General features: G+C 37.5%; 6 protein-coding genes across 6 annotated transcripts; 3 read left to right on the top strand and 3 right to left on the bottom strand.

The window, feature by feature from the left end:
• The first annotated feature begins 2,021 nt into the window (after positions 1–2,021).
• Positions 2,022–4,168, top strand: LOC125470103 (putative 4-hydroxy-4-methyl-2-oxoglutarate aldolase 2). Its single transcript, XM_048568616.1, has 2 exons — positions 2,022–2,248; positions 3,439–4,168. The coding sequence occupies exon 2, from the start codon at positions 3,452–3,454 to the stop codon at positions 3,950–3,952; it is 501 nt and encodes a 166-aa protein (XP_048424573.1). The 5' UTR covers positions 2,022–2,248; positions 3,439–3,451; the 3' UTR covers positions 3,953–4,168.
• A 2,691-nt stretch (positions 4,169–6,859) lies between these two features.
• On the top strand, positions 6,860–11,179 carry LOC125470066 (WRKY transcription factor SUSIBA2-like). The gene is made up of 5 exons (XM_048568501.1): positions 6,860–7,603; positions 8,229–8,354; positions 8,862–9,730; positions 9,823–9,981; positions 10,217–11,179. Exons 1-5 carry the CDS (start codon positions 7,322–7,324, stop codon positions 10,935–10,937), a joined length of 2,157 nt encoding a protein of 718 aa, XP_048424458.1. The 5' UTR covers positions 6,860–7,321; the 3' UTR covers positions 10,938–11,179.
• Positions 11,180–11,644: 465 nt separating this feature from the next.
• Positions 11,645–12,285, bottom strand: LOC125470067 (protein METHYLENE BLUE SENSITIVITY 1-like). Its single transcript, XM_048568502.1, has one exon. It carries the CDS (start codon positions 12,212–12,214, stop codon positions 11,882–11,884), a length of 333 nt encoding a protein of 110 aa, XP_048424459.1. The 5' UTR covers positions 12,215–12,285; the 3' UTR covers positions 11,645–11,881.
• Positions 12,286–13,435: 1,150 nt separating this feature from the next.
• On the bottom strand, positions 13,436–16,379 carry LOC125470073 (tyrosine-protein phosphatase DSP3-like). The gene is made up of 5 exons (XM_048568521.1): positions 16,014–16,379; positions 15,498–15,591; positions 15,181–15,238; positions 15,033–15,076; positions 13,436–14,060 (listed from the first exon to the last, which is right to left on the bottom strand). Exons 1-5 carry the CDS (start codon positions 16,148–16,150, stop codon positions 13,803–13,805), a joined length of 591 nt encoding a protein of 196 aa, XP_048424478.1. The 5' UTR covers positions 16,151–16,379; the 3' UTR covers positions 13,436–13,802.
• A 3,175-nt stretch (positions 16,380–19,554) lies between these two features.
• On the top strand, positions 19,555–21,241 carry LOC125470072 (photosystem I reaction center subunit XI, chloroplastic-like). The gene is made up of 2 exons (XM_048568520.1): positions 19,555–19,779; positions 20,664–21,241. Exons 1-2 carry the CDS (start codon positions 19,612–19,614, stop codon positions 21,153–21,155), a joined length of 660 nt encoding a protein of 219 aa, XP_048424477.1. The 5' UTR covers positions 19,555–19,611; the 3' UTR covers positions 21,156–21,241.
• A 26-nt stretch (positions 21,242–21,267) lies between these two features.
• LOC125470074 (CRIB domain-containing protein RIC4-like) lies at positions 21,268–22,452 on the bottom strand. The gene is made up of 3 exons (XM_048568522.1): positions 22,169–22,452; positions 21,896–22,051; positions 21,268–21,706 (listed from the first exon to the last, which is right to left on the bottom strand). The coding sequence occupies exons 1-3, from the start codon at positions 22,302–22,304 to the stop codon at positions 21,519–21,521; spliced, it is 480 nt and encodes a 159-aa protein (XP_048424479.1). The 5' UTR covers positions 22,305–22,452; the 3' UTR covers positions 21,268–21,518.
• Positions 22,453–23,458: the final 1,006 nt, after the last annotated feature.

Below are 23,458 nucleotides of genomic sequence, written 5' to 3' on the forward strand. Positions count from 1 at the left end.
TGTCTTTACTACTATCTCTTCCCAATTATCACTCTGGCCTCTCCATTTCCTCTACTCCTGAAGGTAAAACTCTTCCCTGCTCTTCTTTGATCCGATCTTCAGCCATGTTTCTTGGGGAGATTGTGTGTAGAGTTCCGATGTTTACACCGACTCGGGTGTTACAAACACCACCATTTTCTCTTTGTTGTCTGTCGGTTCTGGTAGTGTCGTTCGTGGGTATCCACGAACTTCATACTGATAGTCGACTTCGTTCACTTGGTTGTCGATTATCCCTTGTTTATGGCTGTGCTCTGGTAGCAAGTTCGGAGTTGGAGGTGGTATATATGGAGGCGATACTAGACGGAGGTTGGGAATCGACCGACGAACCTGTTTCAAAGGGTGGAGATGGCTGTGCAAGCTTCTGGAGGAAGCTCTTTGGTTTCTGGGCCTTACTGTTGTTGGGCCTTTTTTCTGTTTCACTTTTGTTTTAGGCCTTTTTTTGTTGTAATTAAGGTGTGTGTTGGGCTTATGCTGCAAAGTGTGTTTTTTGTAATAAAAATCTCCTTTGACAAAAAAAAAAAGAAAAAAAGAAAAAAAAGTCGTCCACCATATAATTTCAATCTTTCTATTTATTTCTCGTGTTGTGACAAATCCGTGACAAAATGATCATTTCTATGTCATAACCTTGAATCCTTGATGGAGTGCTTCGTATAATTATTAATACCACTAATGAATTAATGCATAGTTGGCAAAGCAAATAGAAAATATAATTATGCATGAGTGAACATGAAGCGACATTTTAATTGGGCTCAAACTAAACCTGGCATTCGTGTCGTGTTTCTCGTGTTCGTGTCGTTTTTGTATCATACCCGATAGCTTAACGGGTCGTGTCGTGTAATACCCGTTAAAGTAAACGGGTAATATGACCCGACCCGAAATCAACCCATTAATATTATCAGGTAATACGACCCGACCCATTACCTGTTAAGAAAAATATATTTTAAATCAATAAAAATGAAAATGAAAAACATAATTTGACCCAAAAAATGTAAAATATAATACTAAATTAGTATATACATACTAAATTTCAGAGTTGACCATTTCATGAAAGTTATAAAACTTTTCATTACGAGTGATTACATTTTTCACATTTCTACAATAATTATTATTAATTTTGCACTCAAATAAAAAACATTGTTCATGAGATTTGGAGGGTTTTAAAATTCTAAATAACTATGTAACCATCATCTAAGCGTTGAAGATGCAATTATGAACGTTTATTATGCTTTCACATCTTTTAGACTTGTACATTAATGATTATGAATTTTGTTTATTTTGAACTCCCTTAAAAATACTATTCATGAGATTTGTATGGTTTTAAACATTCAAATGATCATATACCCATTCTCAAAGCAAAAAGGATGCAACTACGAGCGTTTGCATATTTTTTTATATTTTTCGCACATGTAAATTAATTATTATAATTTTTTTTAATGTGTGTTGGTATTTTTAAATTACTTGATATTTTTATTTTTAATGTGTTTTATGATTTTTAATCTCAATCTTTGCCTATAATATACTATAAAAATACATAAATAAATAAAACTTAAAATTTAAAATTTATATAGAATAATAATTAATAAACAATATATACATATTCATTATATCTATTGTATTTTATAGTAAGTTTTTTTAGTAGTTTAAAAAATTAAAATCATCAAAATAACTTTTTTCTTATCGTGTCAAAACAGGTTACCTGCGTGTCACTCTCGTGTAAACCTGTTAAGGACCTGTTATTAACGGGTTATTATCGTGTGACCCAATAATGACCCAATTAGTTATCGTGTTGATCCGAAACCCGTTATTTTCATGTCGTTTACATGTCGTGTTAACAAATCGTGTAAGAAATTACCATGTCTAACTCAAACGCCGAGCAGAACACTAAATATCATTATATAATTAAAAAATAAAATTGTCAAAATATCGCTTATATGTAGTGTTCTACAGGCGCATCGATCGTGGATCACAATCTTTTTTCACATCTAAAAGTCATGTATGCTATGCTCCACTTATTGTATCTCCTGATTTAACAACTTTGAAAAGAGACAGCAACAGCATAATTCTTAGGATGAAGACTATCTGCACGCGCTTTACAGTCTAACACAGATTCTCTCTCTCCCTCAAAGCTTCTTCCTTTTCCTTCCTTCCCTTCCCATACTCACAACTGAACTACTCAGCTCTGTTCTCGTGTCCTGCTCCATCCTTCGAGGTAACAGCTTTTATTATTAGCCGCCCGATTTCATCTCCTCGTTTCTCTTGATTTCTCTGATTCGCTTGTCTGGTTGATCAAATTGTTGTCAAATTTCAATTTCTTGCATTTCTCTGGCATACAGGCCGACCCAATATGAAAATTAATCAACTTTTTTTGTTTTTCTGTATTGATTTGGATCGTTGGGTGTATTTCTTGGATTTTATGAAAATTAGATCAAAACCAGCTCGTGTGATTAATAATTTAATCAATAATTAATGGAGTTAAGCTTTCTGATTAATCTTGTTAGTTCTGAATCTGTATAGTGATGCGAACAACATAAAGATCCAATCGTTGCGTGTGTCTGTGTGGATGAGGTTTGGCTTTTTTCCGCGTTCAGAATGCGTGCTTGGTCTTAACTTATGAAATTTTGTATATGAATTCGTAATTAGTTTTAACTTTTTATAGGAGATTGAGATTTGAATATCTTGTGTGCATTTTTCTGTAATTTGAGTGAATCCAAACATGTACGATTTACAATATCTTCTCTGCCTTCTATAAAATGATGCCGGTTTCAATTGTTTCCGGATTTCGAAAACCATGTCTCGGCTGGGGGAAAACGAATGTTAGCTTAGTTGCTGTTTTATCAATTCGGTCTTCTTTCACTGCGATCTCCGCGTTCCCCTGTATTTGTTGTGTATATTTTCCCTTTGTTGCTGTTGCTGGGAATCGATGTTTGTTGCCAACGAAAATTCTTGAGCTGTTGCATTTTCTCATTTTGAAGGCAAATCTGCAGTGTTTCTCTTCAACTCTACAAAATTTATGTTTTTTGACACTCTTTGTTGAAGAAAATTTTCCGAAGATGAATTAGATTATGACTTGAACTATTAATCGGCTTTTTAAACTATCGGTCTCTTGATTTTAATTTGAACAACTCCATTTCAAGCGCCGATTGTACTACTGATGCTTCTGTTAATCCTAGTGTGTGCAAGACTCTAACATTGCAGTCTTTGCATTGCAACCACTTATTGTTTCATATAAAGCATACTTCTGTAACAATTAGTATTTGCGGGATTCTTATAATTTCGTCTTCTCCCATCAAACCTCTCATGGCATCCTCCATGTGCTATGCTATAACATTTTCCGGTGAAAAACCTTCGATAAGTTGCCTGTTCTCGTTCTAACACATTGATCCTTGTCTTTCCATGAAGGTGCTGGGAACAAATGGCCTTGGTTACAACTGCTGAAGTTTGCGATGCTCACTCTCAGTTGATTGGGAGTGGTGATCTTCGGGTGCTTGAGCCAATATTCCAGATATATGGCCGGCGACCGGTCTTCTCTGGACAAATAGTTACCTTAAAGGTATTTGAAGACAATGTCCTTGTCCGTTCCTTTCTCGAGGAGAAGGGCAATGGAAGAGTTCTTGTTGTGGACGGAGGTGGAAGCAAGCGGTGTGCAATATTGGGAGGCAACCCTGTGGTTCAAGCTCAGAATAACGGCTGGGCAGGTATAGTGGTCAATGGCTGCATAAGAGATGTCGACGAGATTAACGGTTGCGACATTGGCGTGAGAGCTCTGGCGTCCCATCCCATGAAAGCCAACAAGAAAGGGATCGGAGAGAAACAGGTACCAATAAGCATTGCCGGGATAAGGATCTGTGACGGAGAATGGCTTTATGCAGACACCGATGGAATTTTGATTTCTCGTACCGAGTTATCTGTCTAAACCTTAAGCACACCATTTGGAAGGAAAGCTTGTTTCCTGCAACCGCTGTATACAACACGCTGTTGCACGAAATGTGTGTCCTTCTTTGTTTCAATTGCTAAGCTGTTGTGTCTTTGCCTCATTTTCCAAATTTCTACTGTATTAAGCAAAATCGCGTGATATCGAACTCGTAACTATGTTTTAGTTGGTTTATCAATAATGATTATCTTTTGATCAGTAAATTTAGTCATATATATTAACAGAAGGCAACAGGTACATAATTTTGCATAATTTACGTCACCTTATAAACAGACCGATTCCGAGTCCCCAACATCTTCGGTAGCAGCAACACTTGCATCGTCTCTTGTAATGCTAATTGTTGAGGCTCCAGAAGAGCCAACAGCTTCTGGCAAATTCATATCTCCAGGTTGCAAGTAGATTGCCTTTCTTTTGCTTCTGCTTCGCTGCCATATTCTTAGCAGGTCTTGAACATCCTCGCTCTCGTCATCTCCAGATGTGGCTCGTGATCCCCTAGCTTGGTGGTAAGACTCGGAGGCGGCAGACAGGAGGGAGAAAATGGAGGTGGAGAGAGTGGAAAAGCAGTTGTAAATCAAATCTGCTTGTAAAGACACAAGCTTTGAGAGCCAATCTGTTCGTTTTGGTAGTCCATACTCATCATCTTCATCAAATGTTGGTGTCTCTGGTGGTGGAGGCGGCGGCGGGTGGGTGATTGTTGATGCGGGGTAAGTAGCATCCATATCTCTGAGTCTCCGAATCAGAGAGAGAGAGAACGCTAGATAAAGCTAAACATAGCGAGAGGCAGACTTCCAGGTGTGTAATTTGCATGAAAGGAAAAGATGCGACGTGGAATGTTGCTGTTTGAGGAGTTGACATCTGTTCGGTCTGTTGTCAAACTGCACATACCCATGTCAGCAGCGGAACTCCATGTATGCGCTTAGTAAGAAGCTTGCAGTAGTTTTCGGACCGTTGAATTTAGGGCCGGAAAGGGTTATCAGAATTAAGAAGAATCTGAGAGTTTGTGGGGATTGTCATACAGCTTCCAAGTTTAGCTCCAAGGTTACTGGAAGGGAAATTGTAATGAGAGATGCTCATAGGTTCCACCATTCAAGGATGGTGCTTGTTCTTGTAGGAATTGTTGGTGAACATAAACTCGTTAGCTTAATAGGTTGCGTAAATGTAAACCTGAACACAATCTCTTAGCAAAGTAGTAGCTGTATCGAGTAAAATTTTTGGTTTAATTACATAAAAATACTGTACTTGTTTAGTCAAGTTCGCTATAACAATGTGCTTCTCTCTATATGCATTTAAGTTTGAATCTCCTCCCCATAACTTAGTACTCGTTTGGAAGTGTTTTTAAAATAACTGAAAGTTTTTTGGTGAATTGATTTTGGGTTTCAAAATCACTTCACGTGCTTTTTGGAAAGAAAAAAAAAACATAAGATATGTGTTTTTTTGCAGGAAGCACTTCAAGTGTTTTTTCAGAATCCACTTGAATTTTTACTAAGAAAGATTAGATTAAAAAACATTCACCAAAAGTATCTTCAGTCATTTTAAAAACGGTTCCAAACAAGTCTAAAGATTAATATGGTGTGGAGTATCATTCATTTGTATAAAGTAAAAACTTGTGTTGAAAGCTATAATAAAATTCATGAGTTAACGTTCATATAGGAGGAGGAATTATTACACACGAGTTTGGGCTACATATGGCATGCATGGTTAGGAAGTAAATAGTATTAAGTGCCGTTGGGTAATGGATAACATGCTAATTATGATGAATCCATTAAAGTAAATCCTAGTTGGAATCATTAACTCATTTCATCGACTTTTGAATTCAAACCAAAACCAAATGCTGTTTCTACGTAAGAGACATGAAATCATAGTTAGCACGAATATTAAGTGAAATGCTACAACAATCGCACACACAAGAAATGCTACTCTCTCAAGGTAATGCTCTGTCATTCAATAATTTAACGTTAATTTTTGTGTTAATATTATAAAACAGTGTGCCAAAAATATGAATACCTGCCATTCAACAATTTAACGTTAATTTTTGTGTCAACATTATAAAATAGTATGCCAAAAACATAAAGTGGCAGAGATTCTATTTATCATGTGCTCGTAAATTAGGAGACTCAGCCACGTGGGACTTCTAACCGCATATTGATTTGGATTATACAAACAAAAAGCAAACCTGCTTCTCAAGATTTGCGGCTAGCCATTAGCAAACCAAATCCCACGCTTAAGTCTCCAACTCCCTACACAAACCTATTACATTATCGAAATAAAACTACACCAATTACTCATTAAGAAACTAATACCAAAAATATGTGCCAAGTAAAACGTATTTACTATATTTGGTAAGAGAATTAAGCAAATAATACATGGTAAGTATTGCAGCATCATGCTTACGAAACACGAGCAATAAATTAGATAAGGTTAAAACTTGAATACAGTTTGATGAAAATGTTTTCTTTGTCATCTAAAATTGAGAAATTTATAATCATTTGTCATTTAATTTATGACCACATTAAAAGTACGAGACTAAAGAAATTAGAAAATAATAACAAAATAAATAGTAGAAACTTAAAGAGAAAATTGAAATGAAAAGGAAGAAAGGAAACAAACTTTATCTAGATTTACGTGGAAAACATTGTAAAGAATGAACACGTATTGGATTTTTGTGTGGAGTTTGTTTGAGTTCATGGTTTCTGATAAGAAGAAGAGAGGTGTCGTTTCCGAAAAAAGCTTTCATCTTTGCTCGTTAGAGTTCACGACTTCCTCCACCTCAGCACCCCTTAATTTCCTCTTTAATTTTAATTCGGTGGGTCCCACACTTCCCAACTTTCTTGGTTAAGAGTGACTGTCACTTCACCGTTCTCGGGCACAAACCAAATATTTCTTTGCTTTTCCGTTTTTCTGCAACAAAAATACATTTTGTATATTTGTACCCAGCAGCGTAGGACTATAAACCCAGCTCTCTCTCTCTCTCTCTCTCTCCCCTTCTTCTTCTTCCTCTCTCTCTCTCTCTCTCTCTCTAAATCCAATACGGTTGTTCTTCTTCTTGGAAAACATAAATTTTGTACCATAAATTTATAGACATAGAAACTTGAAAAATAAAAAGCCTGTTCATTTTTTCCGGAATTTAAATCAAACCCCTTTTTTATTTATTTACTATTCGTTTGGATACAATAAGAAGGAAGAGGTTTCAGCTCCGCAACCATTCAGGGAGGAGGAGCTGAAACCAAAAACCAAAGTTAGGGTTTTTACAAAATTCTTGCTGTTGGAGAGAGAGGCAGAGTCACAGCCTTGTCACTCTAGCAGGAAAATCCCAACACACAGACACAAAATTTATAGTGTTAAAACAAAAAGATGAGATTTTTAAGAAAAATAGAGCAAGAAGACGACGCGGTTGCGGAGAGCAAAGCCAAAGGAAGAGGAGGCGGTGGTGGTGGTGGAGCAGGGAGCAGCATTAGCATAGCAGAGAGGAGGGCAGCCAAGTGTGGATTCAATGCGGAGAGGATCAATACGGCGCGTTTTAGGACAACCAGTCCTCTGCATTCTCCACCGGCGAGGTCCCCGTGCCTTACTATTCCGGCTGGTATCAGCCCCACGGCTCTGCTCGACTCCCCCATGATGCTCCCCAATTCTCAGGTTCTTCTTTTTTTTTTTTTTTTTTTTTTGTGTTAATTTTGATGGTTTTCCTTCTTTTTTTTTTTTTGTTGTAAATTTTGGGTTTTTCTTCTTTTGGAGGTAAATGCATTAAGACTGTATATTCTTTCTGGGCTTTGTTCGTTTCGAAAAACCTCGGAGTATAGGATACCACGGAGCGGTCTAGAATTCTGCAGTGTGATCAAGGAAATGTATAACTTTGTATGGTTTTTTTTTTTTTGGTGAACTTTTGAGTTTCTGAACTTCAGTAGTTTATCTGCATCTGGTTGCAAGCAATTTGGTACTAGGGAGAAAGTAAATGTCAAACAGAATAACAGTTTTTACTTGTATTAGTATTTGGGTGCTACTCATTAATAGAAGAAGTGATTAACTTAATTTTGTTCATTTATAATTTGGATTGTTTAGATAGAGAAGTATAACATCTGAATTTGTTATTCTGCACCTTTTGTATAAAAGTCTCTGCTTTGGTATTGTTTGGTTTAAAATACAATCACCAAAAGCTAGAAGGCATATGAATACTATGGATGTTGAGAGAGTTGCATGGTCCAAAGCTTTTTTTCTTTCTTTGTGATGTTGTCTATGATCTTCGATTGTTGTATTCTTCTAGGCGCTTCCATCTCCCACCACCGGAACTTTTCCATTGCATCCTCCCAATGATAACAGCTTGCTGCTGAAATCAGGAACTCATGAAGATGATGGTTACAGGCCGGCCTATTCTAGTTTCCAAAATCCGGTAAAGGTCTCGACTTAATATGTTTTAGAATTCAGTAGTCTCAAATTAAATTTGGAAAGAGGTTTTTAAACTTTCTTTTTTCTGGTCTAATTACTTTCTCCAAATGTGGCAGCCCAACAGATTGATATTTTAAATACTAAAGAACCTTGAAACAGTATCTCCTTGTAGTTTACGACAGTTGAAGCATTATTTGGAAACCGATGTAAATGAAGTGTCTAGTTGTAACTTTATAGTTAGTCATTGGAATCATAATGTTCAAATCATGATGTCCAACGGTACTTGTTTAAACCAAAATGTTAATATTTCCAGTGCACATTTTGATAAGTTGCAATCATAATGTTAATGCTAATGTTTCCTGTTTAAACTAAAATGTCCAAGGGGGAGTGATTTTGATAAGTTTTCCAAGGGTGTAGTTTCCTGTCTGAACTTACCAATAAATTATTTTATAATTTTTTGCGAGGTTGTGTTTGAATGAGTTTGGTATCTTCCCATTGCATTTTTCCTCAGGGGTCTACTGTTGACTACCAAGCTCTTGTTTTGGAGCAACCACCAATGGAGTTTCAATTCCCGATGGGGTTTCCAGAAGAAGCTAATGCAACGAACTATTCTGTGGATCCGTCCTCTGATGTTAGAAACTTAAACAGTGTGATTATGATTGCCAACGGCGCAGATTTGCAAATGTCTCATTCCAGTGCAGCTAGTGATCAAAACTCTCTTCCCAAAGAATCGATTCATGGGGAGGATCTTGGGTCCCATCACTTTTCGGAAGGAGAGCAAAAAGGGTCATACCCATCTGCAGGAATGGTAAGGACTTCAGAAGATGGATACAATTGGAGGAAGTATGGGCAGAAACAGGTAAAAGGTAGTGAATATCCAAGGAGTTATTATAAATGCACGCACCCAAATTGTCAGGTCAAGAAAAAGGTGGAACGATCCTATGATGGGCAAATAACAGAGATCATCTACAAGGGAGCTCCTCATAATCATGCAAAACCGCAGCCTAACCGTCGAACTGGGGCATCGCTTGGACCATCATTTTCATGTGATGAGATGTCAGAGATGGGTGAAGGTAGTAGGGCCGCTGTCAAAGGTGAAGGTGGGCCAGTTTGGACAAATAGTCAGTCTTGTAAGGATATGAAAGTTGGCTATGACGGGAGGACTGATGGTCTGGAAAGGACATCCTCAGCATCTGTTGTTACCGAGCTTTCTGATCCATTTTCAACTACTCAAGGGAAGTCCATGAGTATCTTTGAATCAGCTGAAACTCCAGAGCTTTCATCCACACTTGCTAGTCATGATGATGAAGATCGGGCCACCCAAGGAATCATATCACTTGGAGATGATGCAGATGATGAAGAATCTGATTCAAAAAGAAGGCAAGTGATTTTCTGTTTATCTCGAAGGTTTCTTTTTCCAGGATGCCATGACTGAACAAGGTTATAATATTCTCCATTGGTTTCCCTTCCAGGAAGAAGGAGAGCTGCATGATTGAAACAAATTTAGCATCCAGGGCTGTCCGTGAACCAAGAGTAGTTGTCCAAATTGAGAGCGAAATCGACATACTTGATGATGGCTATCGCTGGCGGAAGTATGGGCAAAAAGTGGTCAAAGGAAATCCAAACCCTAGGTATGCTCTTCTCTCATTCGCTCTCTCATTTCATTGAACTGGTTAGTATGGATTTCTGCCGAGTTATGAGCATAGAAGAGTTCATTATAACATATAGTAACAGGGGATGACATTTCCTTCTTGTAATTTATTTCTTCAAATAAGATATTTTCTCATAATCCATAATTTCACAATTTGGTTTGCTTAAAGTTTTCTATGTATCCAGTTAATCTTTGTACCATTCTTCATCCTATAGGAGCTATTACAAATGCACAAGTGCAGGATGTCCAGTTAGGAAGCATGTGGAAAGGGCCTCCCATGATCTGAAATTCGTAATTACAACGTACGAGGGAAAACACAACCACGAAGTGCCTGCAGCGAGAAACAGCAATCACATGAATTCAAGTAGCAGTAATGGACTTCCATCTACTGCCAATGCTCAGCCAGCTTTGGCATTACCCAGAAATACCAATGTTCCGAGGCCTGAGACACAAATGCAAGATCTTGCACCTCATTTTGATAGAAAAACGGAATTTCATGACGCATACATGAGACCTAATTTTCTTGGGAATTTCAATAATGACATGAAATTTGGAGCTTCCTCCCTTTACCAAATGAAATATCCTCCTCTGCAAAATACCATGCCGTATGCCTCGTTCAGACACAATGTTGCCCATCAGGCTGGTTCTATTGTGCCAGACTTCCCAATTTCACTGCCTATGAACCTTCAGCCATCCGGGAACCTCCCTCTTGCCGGCTATGATATCAACAATGGAAAATCAGTTTGCCCCCTACAGCCTTATTTTTCAGGACAGCAGCTGCAGGAGAATGATGTAAGATTCCTAAAGCCTAAACAAGAGCACAAGGATGATAACCTCTATGATGCCCGCTTACCAATAATGGATCAGTCAAGTGCATCATTGTCGTCGTCGTCATCGCTATTCTATCACAGGGTCATGGGAGGTTATCCATCATAGTTTGTTTTTGTTCTTTTGCTTCTAAAGCAGTCATCAGCTGAGGCAGATTTTGGTTTCCCGCTCGCCTCGAACTAGTGATAAAGGTTCTATTTTCTTGCAGATTTTCATTGTGACAGTTTATTCTTGTTTTCCATAGAACATGGTATAAAATTCCCATACAAAAAATTCATACAAAAAGGTTTACTGGTTTCTTCATCAACTTTATCAACATGAATATTAATACATCTTTAGTATTACTCTCTCTCTCTCTCTCTCTCTCTCTCTCTCTGTACTGTGCTTGATTGCAATACCTTGAAACCCTAGAGGTGATGATAACAGTTTTCTTTTGAAGCTGGAAGTCTTTGGAGCAACAATTTATATCACATGGATAGCATAGAATTTTAAGTTTCCAGATGTTCCAAATTGCATATTTCACAGATTCTATGCATCCCCACATAGCAGCATTCCGATTTCCGCCACCGGAATCAAGAAGACTTCGGTTTTCCGACGCCGGAAACAAAGAGATTCGTTGATACGGATGAATATATGCGTCTGAAACTGGAAGAATGGGTTTTTAGTTAACAGTGTTTGAATCATTTCAACACAGCAACACGATAATCAGTAAATTAAATCACAATCTCTTGTTTTAAGCCACCATTAATATAAGTATGCTATTAAGTAATAATAATTATCAAAACATCAAGAAAGAAACTGATTTAGAAAGCACATGGAATCAATTCTCAAACATTGATTTGATCATCATCTTTGGAATAGAAGCAAGAAACAGAGACTAATATACATCCCATCATAATATTCCAAAATTAAAGTACCCAAAATACCCATAAACCCACTTCCCCACCATAACAAGCACCACTCCGAGTCCGACCCCAATCTAGTAATTTTACCCCCAAAGCACCAGAAAGCCCCTTCCTTTGGTAGATTTGATTCGATTTTGACCGGAAACTTCACTTCTTCAGGCTTCCACGGACGCCGGGGCGTGGCTTGTTAGCGTCCTTGACCGGCTCCGGCTGGGTGCTGGTGCTGGCGTGGCGGTTTACAACTTTCTCCTCCTCGAACGGGATCTTCGGATGACGAGCCTCGTGGTGAATCTTGATCGACTTTACGTCCGGCGCCGTGATCTTGCAGTGCGGGCACTCCATCTTCGCGTGTCCTCCCTTCTCTTGTCCGGTCCGGTCAGCTATACCGGCCTTCCCGCCGCCGCGGTTCGTCGTGGCAGCATCGATCTTGGCGGCGATCTCCTTGGCCGTGTGCTTCTTGGGCTTGGCTTTGCCTGTCATGTTAGGCGATTTAATCGGACGGCGGAGATGAAAACCCTAACTCTAACAGTTGGCCACTCGGACGGAGAGGACCTTAAACTTATGAGGATGAGAGACGATGTTTGTGGCCCTTTATATATAGGGTTTATCTGTTTGGTGTACTCAGACGTATGCGAGCTCGGGTGACGTGGTCGTATTTCATTGGTCCTTATGGTATGGGTGTTGGTTGGATCAATATCAACAGGATCCTCCCGGATCCTTAAGGCGAGGATTTTGAAGATTCGTAAATCAGGTTCATTTATCATACATCGTACGGTTAGTTTTTGTCAGAAACTGTTTGTATTTAATTTTAAATAAAAATATTTAAAATGATTTCTGATCGCACGATGTACAATGAATGGATATGATTCACAGATCTCTAGAATCCTCACAAAAAGGATCCGGTGAGGATCCAGATTCAGATCAATAGAGTTTGGACATATTTCGCAATAGGCCATTGGCCATTGGCCAATGAAGTTGATGATCCTTTATGAGTTTTGAGTTTGGTTCTAAGAACTTAGGGGTTGTTTCGAAAATGTTTCTAAATAATTAAAAGTGTTTTTAGAGAAAATATTTTTTAGTTTTAAAAGCACTTGAAGCGCATTCTGCAAGAAGCATTTCAAATGTTTATTAAGAATAAATAGCAGTTTTACTAAAGATTGGTTTCTGAAATATTTTCTCTAAAAGTTCTTACAATCATTTTAAACACTTCTCAAACAAGCCGTTAAACTTTTGATTTGTGTCAATGCCTCAACCGGTTTGTTTTGTCGATTACGATTGAGCATTGATTTTTGTACGTTTTGTACATTAGAAGTCTCTGACTTTTCTAAAAACGTGTATGCTTCAATTTCTCTTAAGTTTTCTCACAAGTCAATTATCATTTACTAATGTGAGTTATGCATTTCGTTAACATATATGCCAACAAAAGTTGGGTTATGCAAATCGCACCTAGTAGAATAAACAAAAAATAGTTACCAAATTGACATTTGATGGAATATTAGCACAAACCAAAACTTTAGGGAGCTCAAACGAAATTAAAAGTTCGGAGGGCAAAGTAAAACGAGTTGGAAAGTTCAAATTCATGGAGATTGATGTAGAGAGAATAAGTCCAAACCCTTACGGATGCCCTTGAAATTATAAAATCTGCAATATTACAGCTTATCCCTTCAAACAGACGAGAGAGAGAGAGAGAGAGTTGGAAAATGACATTCACAAAGTAGAGAAGTCTTCATCAATAGAGAGAAGTTCTTAAAGAATAAACAAACAAGCCGTAGTAATGTTATTGTACAGAGCATTACGAAACTAAGAGAGTACAAATTGGTTTCTGTAGAGTCTGTACCAATTACCACCACATCATCCCAAACTAATAAACGGAGATGCCATTGGAAAACCAAATCCAAGAGGAATGGTTTCAAATCGATTTTTTACCAGAAGAAGCTAACGAGGATAACACCGTGGACTCATATTATACGCCACAGTGACAAACTGATGTATGTCTAAGTGAGACTAGTAGCAACGCCGGAGAAAAAGAAATAAGGGCCCTCCGACTCCAATTCCAAAAGCTGTGTTGTTAAACTTTCATGGTTTGGGGCTTCTGTAAATTCTCTTCTCTGTATAACAACCTTCTCTTGTTTGAACCGTAACCTTGATACTGGTAGATAATGCTGTACAGGCACTGCTTCAGCAGCATTATGTCAAATCCTTCGATAAATCTTAAATCTGTTGGTCTAGATTTCACGCCGGCAAAACACTGGTACTCCTCAAACACAGAAGACAAACACCAATTCTGAAATTTTCGTAGGCAACCAACAAGACAACCTGTCCGATGCTGTAACAACAAAATTGCAAACACAAGGTGAGAAAGAACTGCCATAATCCAAAAATCGTCATAATCCTAAGAGTTCCAGTCATTAACAAGAGAAAGTGCATATCAGTGTATCAGTTTGAAATTCAAGGAGGCCCTATTGTGATGCTACTCCAAATATATTATCTGTTGTTATATGAGGTTGTAGTATTATAGAGAAGGTTAGTGTTTTCCGCCCATTCAAAAGATAAACCTAGAAACACCGATAAACTATACGACAACAAAAGATAAATTCTTATAGAAAAGATCTCTCGCTGAGAACAAATACATCAAATACTTTTTATTTTTTAAATTTTTTGTTAAACCAGTGTATTCAGGTCTTTGACCTGACTAATCACTAGGCCCCCTGCCTGACCCCACAACATTTGGGGGGCGAGAAACTCTAGCATTTGCTAGGTGGGTACCGTGGGAGAGAGTCGAACCCTAGACCACTTGGGAGCAAACCAAGGACTTGACCGCTAGACCAATAACTCTTAGGTTCATTAAATAGTTGAAGTATGACATTCAGTTTCTGAAGCTTTGCATGTTAAACGGTAGGAACCTGAGCAAAGCCAACCCGTTTTGGGAAATGACAGAGACTATCCTAATTTTAGAGAACCAGACCTTATAGATTATCCCCCTACTCTTTCCCCTTTATCTAATAATAAGGTAAGCTCGTTGGATCCTCCTCATCCTCGAAACTGAAAAAAAGAGTTAGAAACTCTCCTAATATTAACAATGATCAACGACAAGAATGAAATGCTTACATCCAAGCTCAAATCAAACATACTAAATTCAGTTCCCTGAAAACTCCTTTTGATTTGGTGAACAATGAAATGAATGCTAAAATGAGGCTAATGAGCTATGAAGAAACAACTACTGTATCATAAGCCACTATGTAGCAGTGAAACAAATTATATTAATGGCTGAAAATTAAATAGAACTTCAAAAACTTACCTTTCCACGCTTGCAGTGGATCAAAACTGGATGATTTCTCCCATCTAGAAACACGAAATACTTACGGTTAGAACTTATAAAGTGCAAAGAATTTAAATACAAAGCTAAATATAAAAAAGAAGGCAGAACTGTCATATTAGTCCAGTACCAATAAGGATTTTCAGAGCCTCTAAGATGGTATCCTTAAGAATAGATACAGAAGGCTCCTGCATACAGACATGTTCATAAACCTATCAGCACAACACATTATATAACATAGCCCATATTCCATCAAATGTCATCCAAGCATGTCGTTCCCCATTCAATTAAAACATAATAATCGTAATAACGCTTCTAGCATTTACTGATGTATGTGCTCGCATTAGCATATATCAAGAGCAAACAAATAGCATGTATGAATCTCACAAAAAGATGTAAACTGAACAATTTCGGCAAGCAATCACCGAGAGGGAGAGAGAGTATTACCGTCTTTCCCTCAATTCCAAACTGGAGTAGCCGAATATTTTGAGACCGAAGAAACTCCAAATTCTCCTCTGGGTACGGTTCGGGACACAAATATCTGCACCAAAAGCCGGAATTAATCACAATAAACGCTACATTCTCAATAAAGCAAATAAACTGATTTCTCTCTAGAAACAACTCAGACAACTCTCAACTAGTTTCTTGCTTTTCTTTCCCTCCATTTTCTTAGCAATCAAACGGTCTCAGTAAGTAAACAAAAAATCTTCAAACGAATCACAAACGTAACTCAGATTCTTTTTCAATGCAAAAACAGTTAGTTTACGCTAAAAACTCAGAAACAAATATTAAAAGATATTTCTTTTCCAATAGTTTCCTTTCTTTCTCACGTAATTCAATTATCCTTCAGTTTTCTCAGCAACCAAACACCATACAAATCACAATGCGACCTTCAAACACACACACATGGAGCGATAGATACATGCATACGAATAAAATGCGTATAGAAGATAGAGACTTTACATGATTGACCGGAGATTAAGCGATTTGAGGAAAGGAAAATTGGACGGCTGCGGGAAGCCGGATCTGAAAATGCCATCCTCCACCATCGAGAAATTGATGGGCGGTTCCAAAACGTCGTCGTACTCGTCGTTCTTCATCCCTCTTCCGACGTACGCGCAGAGAACAACACAGAATGCAGAGGGCAGGCGTTTCCTGTTACGAAATACAAGAGGCGGAGGAGGCGGAGGAGGAGGTCATGGTTTTGGAGGGAGGGGAAGGAGGAAACGACGCCATTGAGGTTTCAGGATTTCATGTGAAAGCGATTGGATTTTGATTTGGATTTGGTTTTGGGAAATGGATTTGGATTGCAACTTTCTTCAACGAGTCCGAGGTTTTTGTGGGCTTGTCCTCTCATTTTTTGGCACCTTTTATAATCTATTTTACCTTTATTTTTTATATAAGAAAATAATAATTTAAGGTGGGAATTGATTTTCGCAAATTTTTGTTGTTATTTTTGCAAATCTTTATTAATTATTGTTAGTTAACTTTTGCGGATTTATTTAATCAGTTTGTCAGAAATTAACAGGAATGTGTAAGAAAAAAATGTGACATCAGTCTTGCTTTAGAACACGTAACTTCCTCTTGCTATTTTTTTAGTTTTTGGGCTTTTTTGTTTGTTTATATTTAGTAAACCCATAATTTGGGAGGGTTTTAGTTTGAGATATGAAGTTTCCTTTGGTGTGTAATTCAAAACCGACCGCTCATTAAGTTTTAGATTTCTCAGGGGTTTGAGAAAATTTGTTGTTTGGCAAAACAAATTAAACCATACCCACCAAGTACCTTCATTTTTCTAATTAGCCAGCGACCACATAATTATAATTTATAAGACCATCTCCAACCTAAAGCTGGCAAATGTCTCGTTGTAACCCTCATGTTCTCCAATAAATTAATATTTTAATGAATAGTACAAGGTCATATTTCTTACTATCTCCAACCGAGGGCCAAAGGGCCAAACATAATTTATTATTTAAATTTAAAAACTACAGCAACTTAAATTTAAAAAATACAACTTAAATTTAATAACTACAACTAAAATTTAAAAAATACAACTTATATATTTCAAGTCAAATGTGAGAGGTTTTATTTAGAGTATTAACAAAAAAAAAAAAAGAAAGAAAGTGGGTGGGTGTGTTCCACATTGGCGGTGGAAGAGTCCCACATAGACTGTGGGAGAGGAAGTAGGTAAAAAAAAAAACCCAAAGGAAGTGGGTGGGAGTCCCACTTCGGCAGTGGGAGGAATTTGAGCAGCCTCCAAAACTTATAAAAAGAACACCCAAACCTTTAGTTAAACATACTTTGTGGGCCTATAATTAAATATTCTTTTTAAACACTTTGGCCCAAAACCTTTAGTTAAACATTTCTGTAAAAAATAATAATAATAAAATAAAAAATAAATAAAAATTATAACGGCTAGCTGACGTTAGCAATTAGCCGTTGGAAATTCGAAATCCAACCTAGCATGGGGCTGGCTAGTCGGTTGGCCCTTTGGCCATTTCAGATTTTGTGGGGCCCACGAGCCCTCTGGCCTATCATTCGGTTGGAGATGGTTTTCGAGCTATTTTTGACCCTCTGAACCCTTCTGTTGGAGATGGCCTCAATTCGATCAATTGATCGAGACAACATGCATACTTCACTGTAATTAATTTTGAACTCTCCTCTTGATAAATTAAAGTAATTTAGAATATTATATTGTTGGAAAGGAAAAACTTTAGAAAAATATAAGATTGATGGTAGTAAAAAGGAATAAGGCTGCCCATTGGCGAGTTGGAATGAGGTTGGACTGAGTCAATTATTTGATCCATTTTCCAAAAATTGACATATAGATTGAACAACACATGGTCTGCGCCATCGAGCAGGTGAGTCAAAATGGAAAATATTCTGTCGATAAGAGGCCATTTGCATAAGCGTCAAAATAAAGAGGAAATTTTGTGTCTTTTTCCCTGAGGTTCAATGGATTTCTTCACCACCTTTTTACGTCTCTTTTTTATAATGACAGTATCATTCAGAAGGGATTTCAGATTCGAAGTTTTTTTAAATAGAATAAAGTGTCAAACACGTAAAGAATATTTTTGTTTATTTACTAAGATATTTCATCAAACACTTGGTGATTTGTTGTCGTTGATCAAATCATGTTCTATACATGTTAATGGATATTGACATATGCTAAAACAATCTGATAAGTGATATCGAGAGAACTTGTCAGTGCTTTTGATGCAACTTGTAAAGTTATGTGTGGAAACATTATGAAAAGATCCGTACAAAACATTATATAGTCATCAAAAGATCTTCTCAAATATATTTTCTAAACTTCAAATGATCCAGAAACCATGATTGATTTTTTAGTGTAAAAATATGATTTTTCGTTAAAGTAAACAGTATCGAGAACTTTTCGTTAAAGTTCCCTTCATTCTATCCATGCAAACGTGACTTGAGAACGTATGTATATAGGTTGCAATTTGCAACTTTCATCTCTCTTGCTTGCAAGTTGGTTGAGTAGTACCTTCGCATTTCACTATAATTAAACACTTTATCTAGTTAGCTTCTAATTTTGAAAGAAAATGGTGGATGATCAACGGTCAAAATAGGCTGAATTGTTTGGGAAACTTCTCGAAACTCATTTCATACATGGAACGTCAATTTGTATCTTATTATTGCATTTGGTTTGAAGATTCGTCCGATATTATTATTGATATTGTGCTAGTAGTGTAACAATATTTCTCATTTGCATTTGATAGTATTGGGCCAAAGAAGGTGGATTTTATTGAGAATTTGGATAGAATATACATTCAAGCCGTTAAATTAAAAATGTATGTGGTGTATTCTAAACTTTTGTAGTGCAGCTGATAAGAAGTAATGAGTTGTGTCATGGTCCAACCAAAGTTGGTATCACCAGTAGCCCATTCAATCTAACCCAATACCAAAACGAAAATAAACACCAAATCTATGCTACCCCAACCACTTTGGAACCCAAAAGAAGAAGGGAGTTTTAACGAAAAATCCACGGTACTGTTCATTTTAACGAAAAACTACATCTTTACATTAAAAAGTCAAACCTGATACTATTCACTTTACCCTTTATCTTGTTCGTATCATTAAAACCCAAAGTTTTCAAACCCTTTCCATTAGTTTTCTTAAAGAAAAATGTAATATATTCATATGTGAAACAACATAAAATAAATAAAAGAAAAACTAATGAAAAATGTTTGAAAACTTTGAGTTTTAACGAAAATGACAAAAATGTGTTGTAAATGAATAGTACTAGAATTAAATTTTTATAATAAAAATATGATTTTTCGTTAAAGTAAACAGTACCAATAAGTTTTTATTAAATTTCCTATAAATAAAAGGGTAAATGATGGATAAGGGATAAGGTTTTGGCGACACCTCATCCAATGAAATCAGAGGGGTCTCTGACAACCACAACATCTCACCACATTCGCAAGTATACTTCTTTGCCCAATATCTGACCTGTTCACTTCACTCTGCTCCTCTGCTCCTCTACCCTGCCATTCTTTGATTACAACTGTGTATCTTCTGCAACTGGTGCAAAAGCAGAGTGATGGCCTCAGCTTCTCCAATGGCCAGCCAGCTTAAATCCAACTTCACCTCTCCAATCACCACCAGACCTGCCTTGCTTTCTCCCAAGGGCCTCTCTGCCTCCCCACTCAGGCTCTTCCCTTCCAAGAGACTCTCTTCCTTCTCCATCAAGGCTGTCCAATCTGACAAGGTAATTTTACTTCTCCTTATCATACATTTTCACTTCATCTATGTAAGTATTACCGTCATCGACTATCCCTAACAAAACGTACTGATATAATATTGATATCTCGTTAATGGTGCGTTTGTCATTTTAAGCGGCGTTTTGTATAGAGAATATCGAATATGAATATACTTCTTATACATTTTAGACTAAACTGCCAATTTGTTTCCTGAATTATCACTTAACATTCGATATCTCCAGTATTTTTTAATTAAAAAATTAAGGACTTAAACTAATATTTTTGGCCGATGTCCCCCTACAGTTAGTTTTTAATAGATTTCATCCAAATTAACGTTAACTCTTATTACGTGCACATCACGTGACTCTACTTTGAGGACCAAAACATCACTTCGTTAGATCTTCAGACACAAAGGTTATAGAATCACACATATTTGCATAGGTTTATATTTTATAAATCTAAAGAGTTCAATTATTTTAAAGAATGAAACGACCGAACTATCCTCATGTTGGGCATATGCTTACATTTAACAGAAATTTGGATGAAATGAATGAAAAATTAAATCAGGGGCAAATTGCCCAAAAAAATTAGTTTAAGTCTTTAATTTTCCAATTAAAAAGTTTAGGAGGAGATTGAAAGTTAAGTGATAGTTCAGGGTCAAATCGGCATGTTACTCTACATTTTAAAGGGGGATTTTTGATATAAAGTCACTAGCATTAGGTTTAGTAGTACACTTGTAAGTAGTAAGATTTTAAGTTCAACTCTCGTAAATAGTTACAATACTTAATTATGATCTATTATATGATTTAGTGCAAATACTAGTGTTAATAACAGTTTCCTGAGTTTAACGTGTTACTAATTTTATGGTACGATGATTGAATCAATGTTGCAGCAAAATTTCCAAGTGATTCAACCCATTAACGGTGATCCTTTCATTGGAAGCTTGGAGACTCCAGTGACATCAAGCCCTTTGATTGCCTGGTACTTGTCCAACCTTCCAGCCTACAGGACAGCAGTCAGCCCACTTCTCAGGGGTGTTGAGGTGGGTCTAGCCCACGGTTACCTTCTGGTAGGCCCGTTTGTCAAGACAGGCCCATTGAGGAACACTCCCTATGCCGGAGGAGCTGGCTCTTTGGCTGCTGCTGGTCTTGTGGTCATCCTAACCCTTTGCTTGACAATCTATGGAATTTCCTCCTTCAAGGAAGGAGAGCCGTCCTCGGCGCCCGCTTTGACATTGACCGGCCGAAAGAAGGAGCCCGATCAGCTCCAAACCGCCGAAGGGTGGTCTAAATTCACCGGTGGGTTCTTCTTCGGAGGCATTTCGGGCGTCACTTGGGCCTACTTCCTCCTCTATGTGGTAAACCTTCCTTACTACTTCAAGTAGATTTGCTGCTTCTTGTCAAACTGTAACCACTCATCATGTAATGTATGCTACATTGTTTGTTAAATATATATTTTAATGTTTCATCACTTTGTCACAGCAAGTGGTCTTCAAATTACCATAAATTCATAATTGTATTAAATTCATAATTGTATATCATCCATTACACCTTCAAGAGTCATAGTGGAAATGTACGTAGCGGGGGAGACAGAGGATTCGATTTCTATTTTGGAAATCCTAGGCACCAAACGAGCCCTTAATGTCTTAAATATAATCACATCCACCAATCTCTGTTGAACAAATTAAGAAGAAGAGCCATGAACAAGAGGTGGTACTGCAGCTTCAGCTTGTGACGGCACAGAGAGCTCAAGAAAGAGGGGAAACAGAGAGCAGATCAGGCGATACGAGATTATCCCAGCCCCTAACAGGATCAGTTGTTGCAGAGGCAGCGGAAGCAGAAGCGTCCCAACCTATGTGTGTCACATGCTTCACATCTGTAGGACACCCTATTTCCATATCCATTTCCAGCACTTCTTCCATATCATCCTTGTAAACTATCAAGAAAATCACCACAAGAGTAATCAGAGATAAACTAGAGCTGACGTGGGCGTAGCCATATTGACTAGAGCGGATGTGCTTCCATACATCCGAGTTTGAATCTCCCTCCCCGAAATTTAGATCAGTTTTTAGGCATAAAATATTGCAAGAAATGATAATCGAATCATGCGTTCGTTGAGACTTACCAAATAACTGAGAGAAGTTCTTGAAACCCTTGAAGAGCCTATGAACACCGGTTGATATGTTTGGTTTTGGAAGAGCCAGGGATCTAAACGTGTTCTTCATGCTTTCGCCGGATATTCTATCTTCTTCATCTTCTTCCTCTTCGGCTTCTTTAGTTCCTTTTCACAAATCATCAAAAAGACACGAAAACATAAGCTAGGTAGCTAACTAACTAGAGAGAGAAACACAGCATACATGCATGTATATATGTGTGTGTGAGAGCATGAGAAAGAGACTTATTGCAGACGGATTTGTGTCCGGTTTTGATCTTCTGGGCCGCTGCTGCTGCACACCGCCAACAGCAACGCTCGATTCAGAAATGCAACCGATGGCGAAAGGAAGAAGAACGAATCTTTCCATTCTTTCTCTCATTTTCCCATCAAACAGCGCAAACGAAGAGAGAGATGGAAATGTGGAGAAATGGTGGTTGGGAAAATGCAAAATTGGGAGTGGAAAATGGTTTGATATAGTAGAAGAGCATGAGTTGCTCTGGCTTTGTTATCAAGTCACTATAATTTTACGTATGAAAAAGTCAAGCTACATATGCAATTATGTTTGGTAGAGATGGAGTGGAGATGATAAAGCTCAAGTTAGCATTAATTAAGTTCGGTTGAGAAGTTTAACCTAATCAATTACATCTAATTGAGATAAACAGATTAATGTGTGCTTTTATGTTCAAATACTCAAAAGTGGGTAGGGTTCTCCACTTCACTTACCTCTCTTATAAAATAAGCCACCAAATTCCACCTCTCTTTATTCTCCTCTCCTTTTCTTTTCTTTATTTCTTTCGTTTTCTTAATTTGGACTCTAGCTTCATGTAGTGCATACCAAGGGATCTTTGTTATGCATAATCAGAGAAGGAGTTGCATAAAAAGAACGCTAAGAGGACAGTGTCTTAAATCATTCATGCGATATCATGTGAGAAAACTTTAAGATGACAACGTCTTAAATCATTTATGGGATATCATGTGAGAAAGTTAAAACACTTTACGACGCGTGATAGATTTGAGACAATGTCACCTTGGTGCCCCCGTTTTATGTAATTTTCTCTCAAACAATGTTGATGGCTCGGAAGATCAATTTGGGTTATTAGTATTACTTACCAATTTTAGGGGCGTATAATATATGAATGATTGCAAGCATAGAAAATACGGAATCGTTGAGGGAAGAAAGCTACGTTTGTGTTGCCACCAACCTTTATTTATTTTTTTGGTCAAGTAAAAATATGTAAGCAAGAATAATGCTTGTGTTCTTTTTATGTGGGACAAGTCCCCGTACTTAATATTAACGAATTTTTATCGTCCAAATATCATAATTGAAATCGTACATTCTTTTAATCTGGAGATCATACTTGTAAAAATCATTCAATTTGGAGATCGTTTAGTCGTCCATGTGCATAAAACAAATGGAAGGCTGATCATGGAAATTGTTTAGTCGTCGATTAGCTCATACGTTCTGTTATATGGCTCTGGTTACAAGATAAACAGCAATCAACAAACTCCGAGGCTGAAGCGGGCATCGTTTGG

Source organism: the organism of the source record quoted next, unplaced genomic scaffold, assembly GCF_019419815.1.
Source record: "Pyrus x bretschneideri cultivar Hongxiangsu unplaced genomic scaffold, Pyrus_bretschneideri_v1 Contig48, whole genome shotgun sequence".
Lineage (NCBI taxonomy): Eukaryota > Viridiplantae > Streptophyta > Magnoliopsida > Rosales > Rosaceae > Pyrus > Pyrus x bretschneideri.

Coding starts and splice junctions, on each gene's coding strand:
- LOC125470067 (XM_048568502.1), bottom strand. CDS start 12,214: ATGACAGGCAAAGCCAAGCCCAAGAAGCACACGGCCAAGGAGATCGCC.
- LOC125470103 (XM_048568616.1), top strand. CDS start 3,452: ATGGCCTTGGTTACAACTGCTGAAGTTTGCGATGCTCACTCTCAGTTG.
- LOC125470074 (XM_048568522.1), bottom strand. CDS start 22,304: ATGAGAGAAAGAATGGAAAGATTCGTTCTTCTTCCTTTCGCCATCGGT. Junction 22,052..22,168: donor CACAAATCCGTCTGCAATAA/GTCTCTTTCTCA, acceptor ATTTGTGAAAAG/GAACTAAAGAAGCCGAAGAG. Junction 21,707..21,895: donor GAACTTCTCTCAGTTATTTG/GTAAGTCTCAAC, acceptor TTTTCTTGATAG/TTTACAAGGATGATATGGAA.
- LOC125470072 (XM_048568520.1), top strand. CDS start 19,612: ATGGCCTCAGCTTCTCCAATGGCCAGCCAGCTTAAATCCAACTTCACC. Junction 19,780..20,663: donor AGGCTGTCCAATCTGACAAG/GTAATTTTACTT, acceptor TCAATGTTGCAG/CAAAATTTCCAAGTGATTCA.
- LOC125470073 (XM_048568521.1), bottom strand. CDS start 16,150: ATGAAGAACGACGAGTACGACGACGTTTTGGAACCGCCCATCAATTTC. Junction 15,239..15,497: donor TTGGAATTGAGGGAAAGACG/GTAATACTCTCT, acceptor GTCTGTATGCAG/GAGCCTTCTGTATCTATTCT. Junction 15,077..15,180: donor GGCTCTGAAAATCCTTATTG/GTACTGGACTAA, acceptor TCGTGTTTCTAG/ATGGGAGAAATCATCCAGTT.
- LOC125470066 (XM_048568501.1), top strand. CDS start 7,322: ATGAGATTTTTAAGAAAAATAGAGCAAGAAGACGACGCGGTTGCGGAG. Junction 8,355..8,861: donor ATTCTAGTTTCCAAAATCCG/GTAAAGGTCTCG, acceptor ATTTTTCCTCAG/GGGTCTACTGTTGACTACCA. Junction 9,982..10,216: donor AAAGGAAATCCAAACCCTAG/GTATGCTCTTCT, acceptor TTCATCCTATAG/GAGCTATTACAAATGCACAA.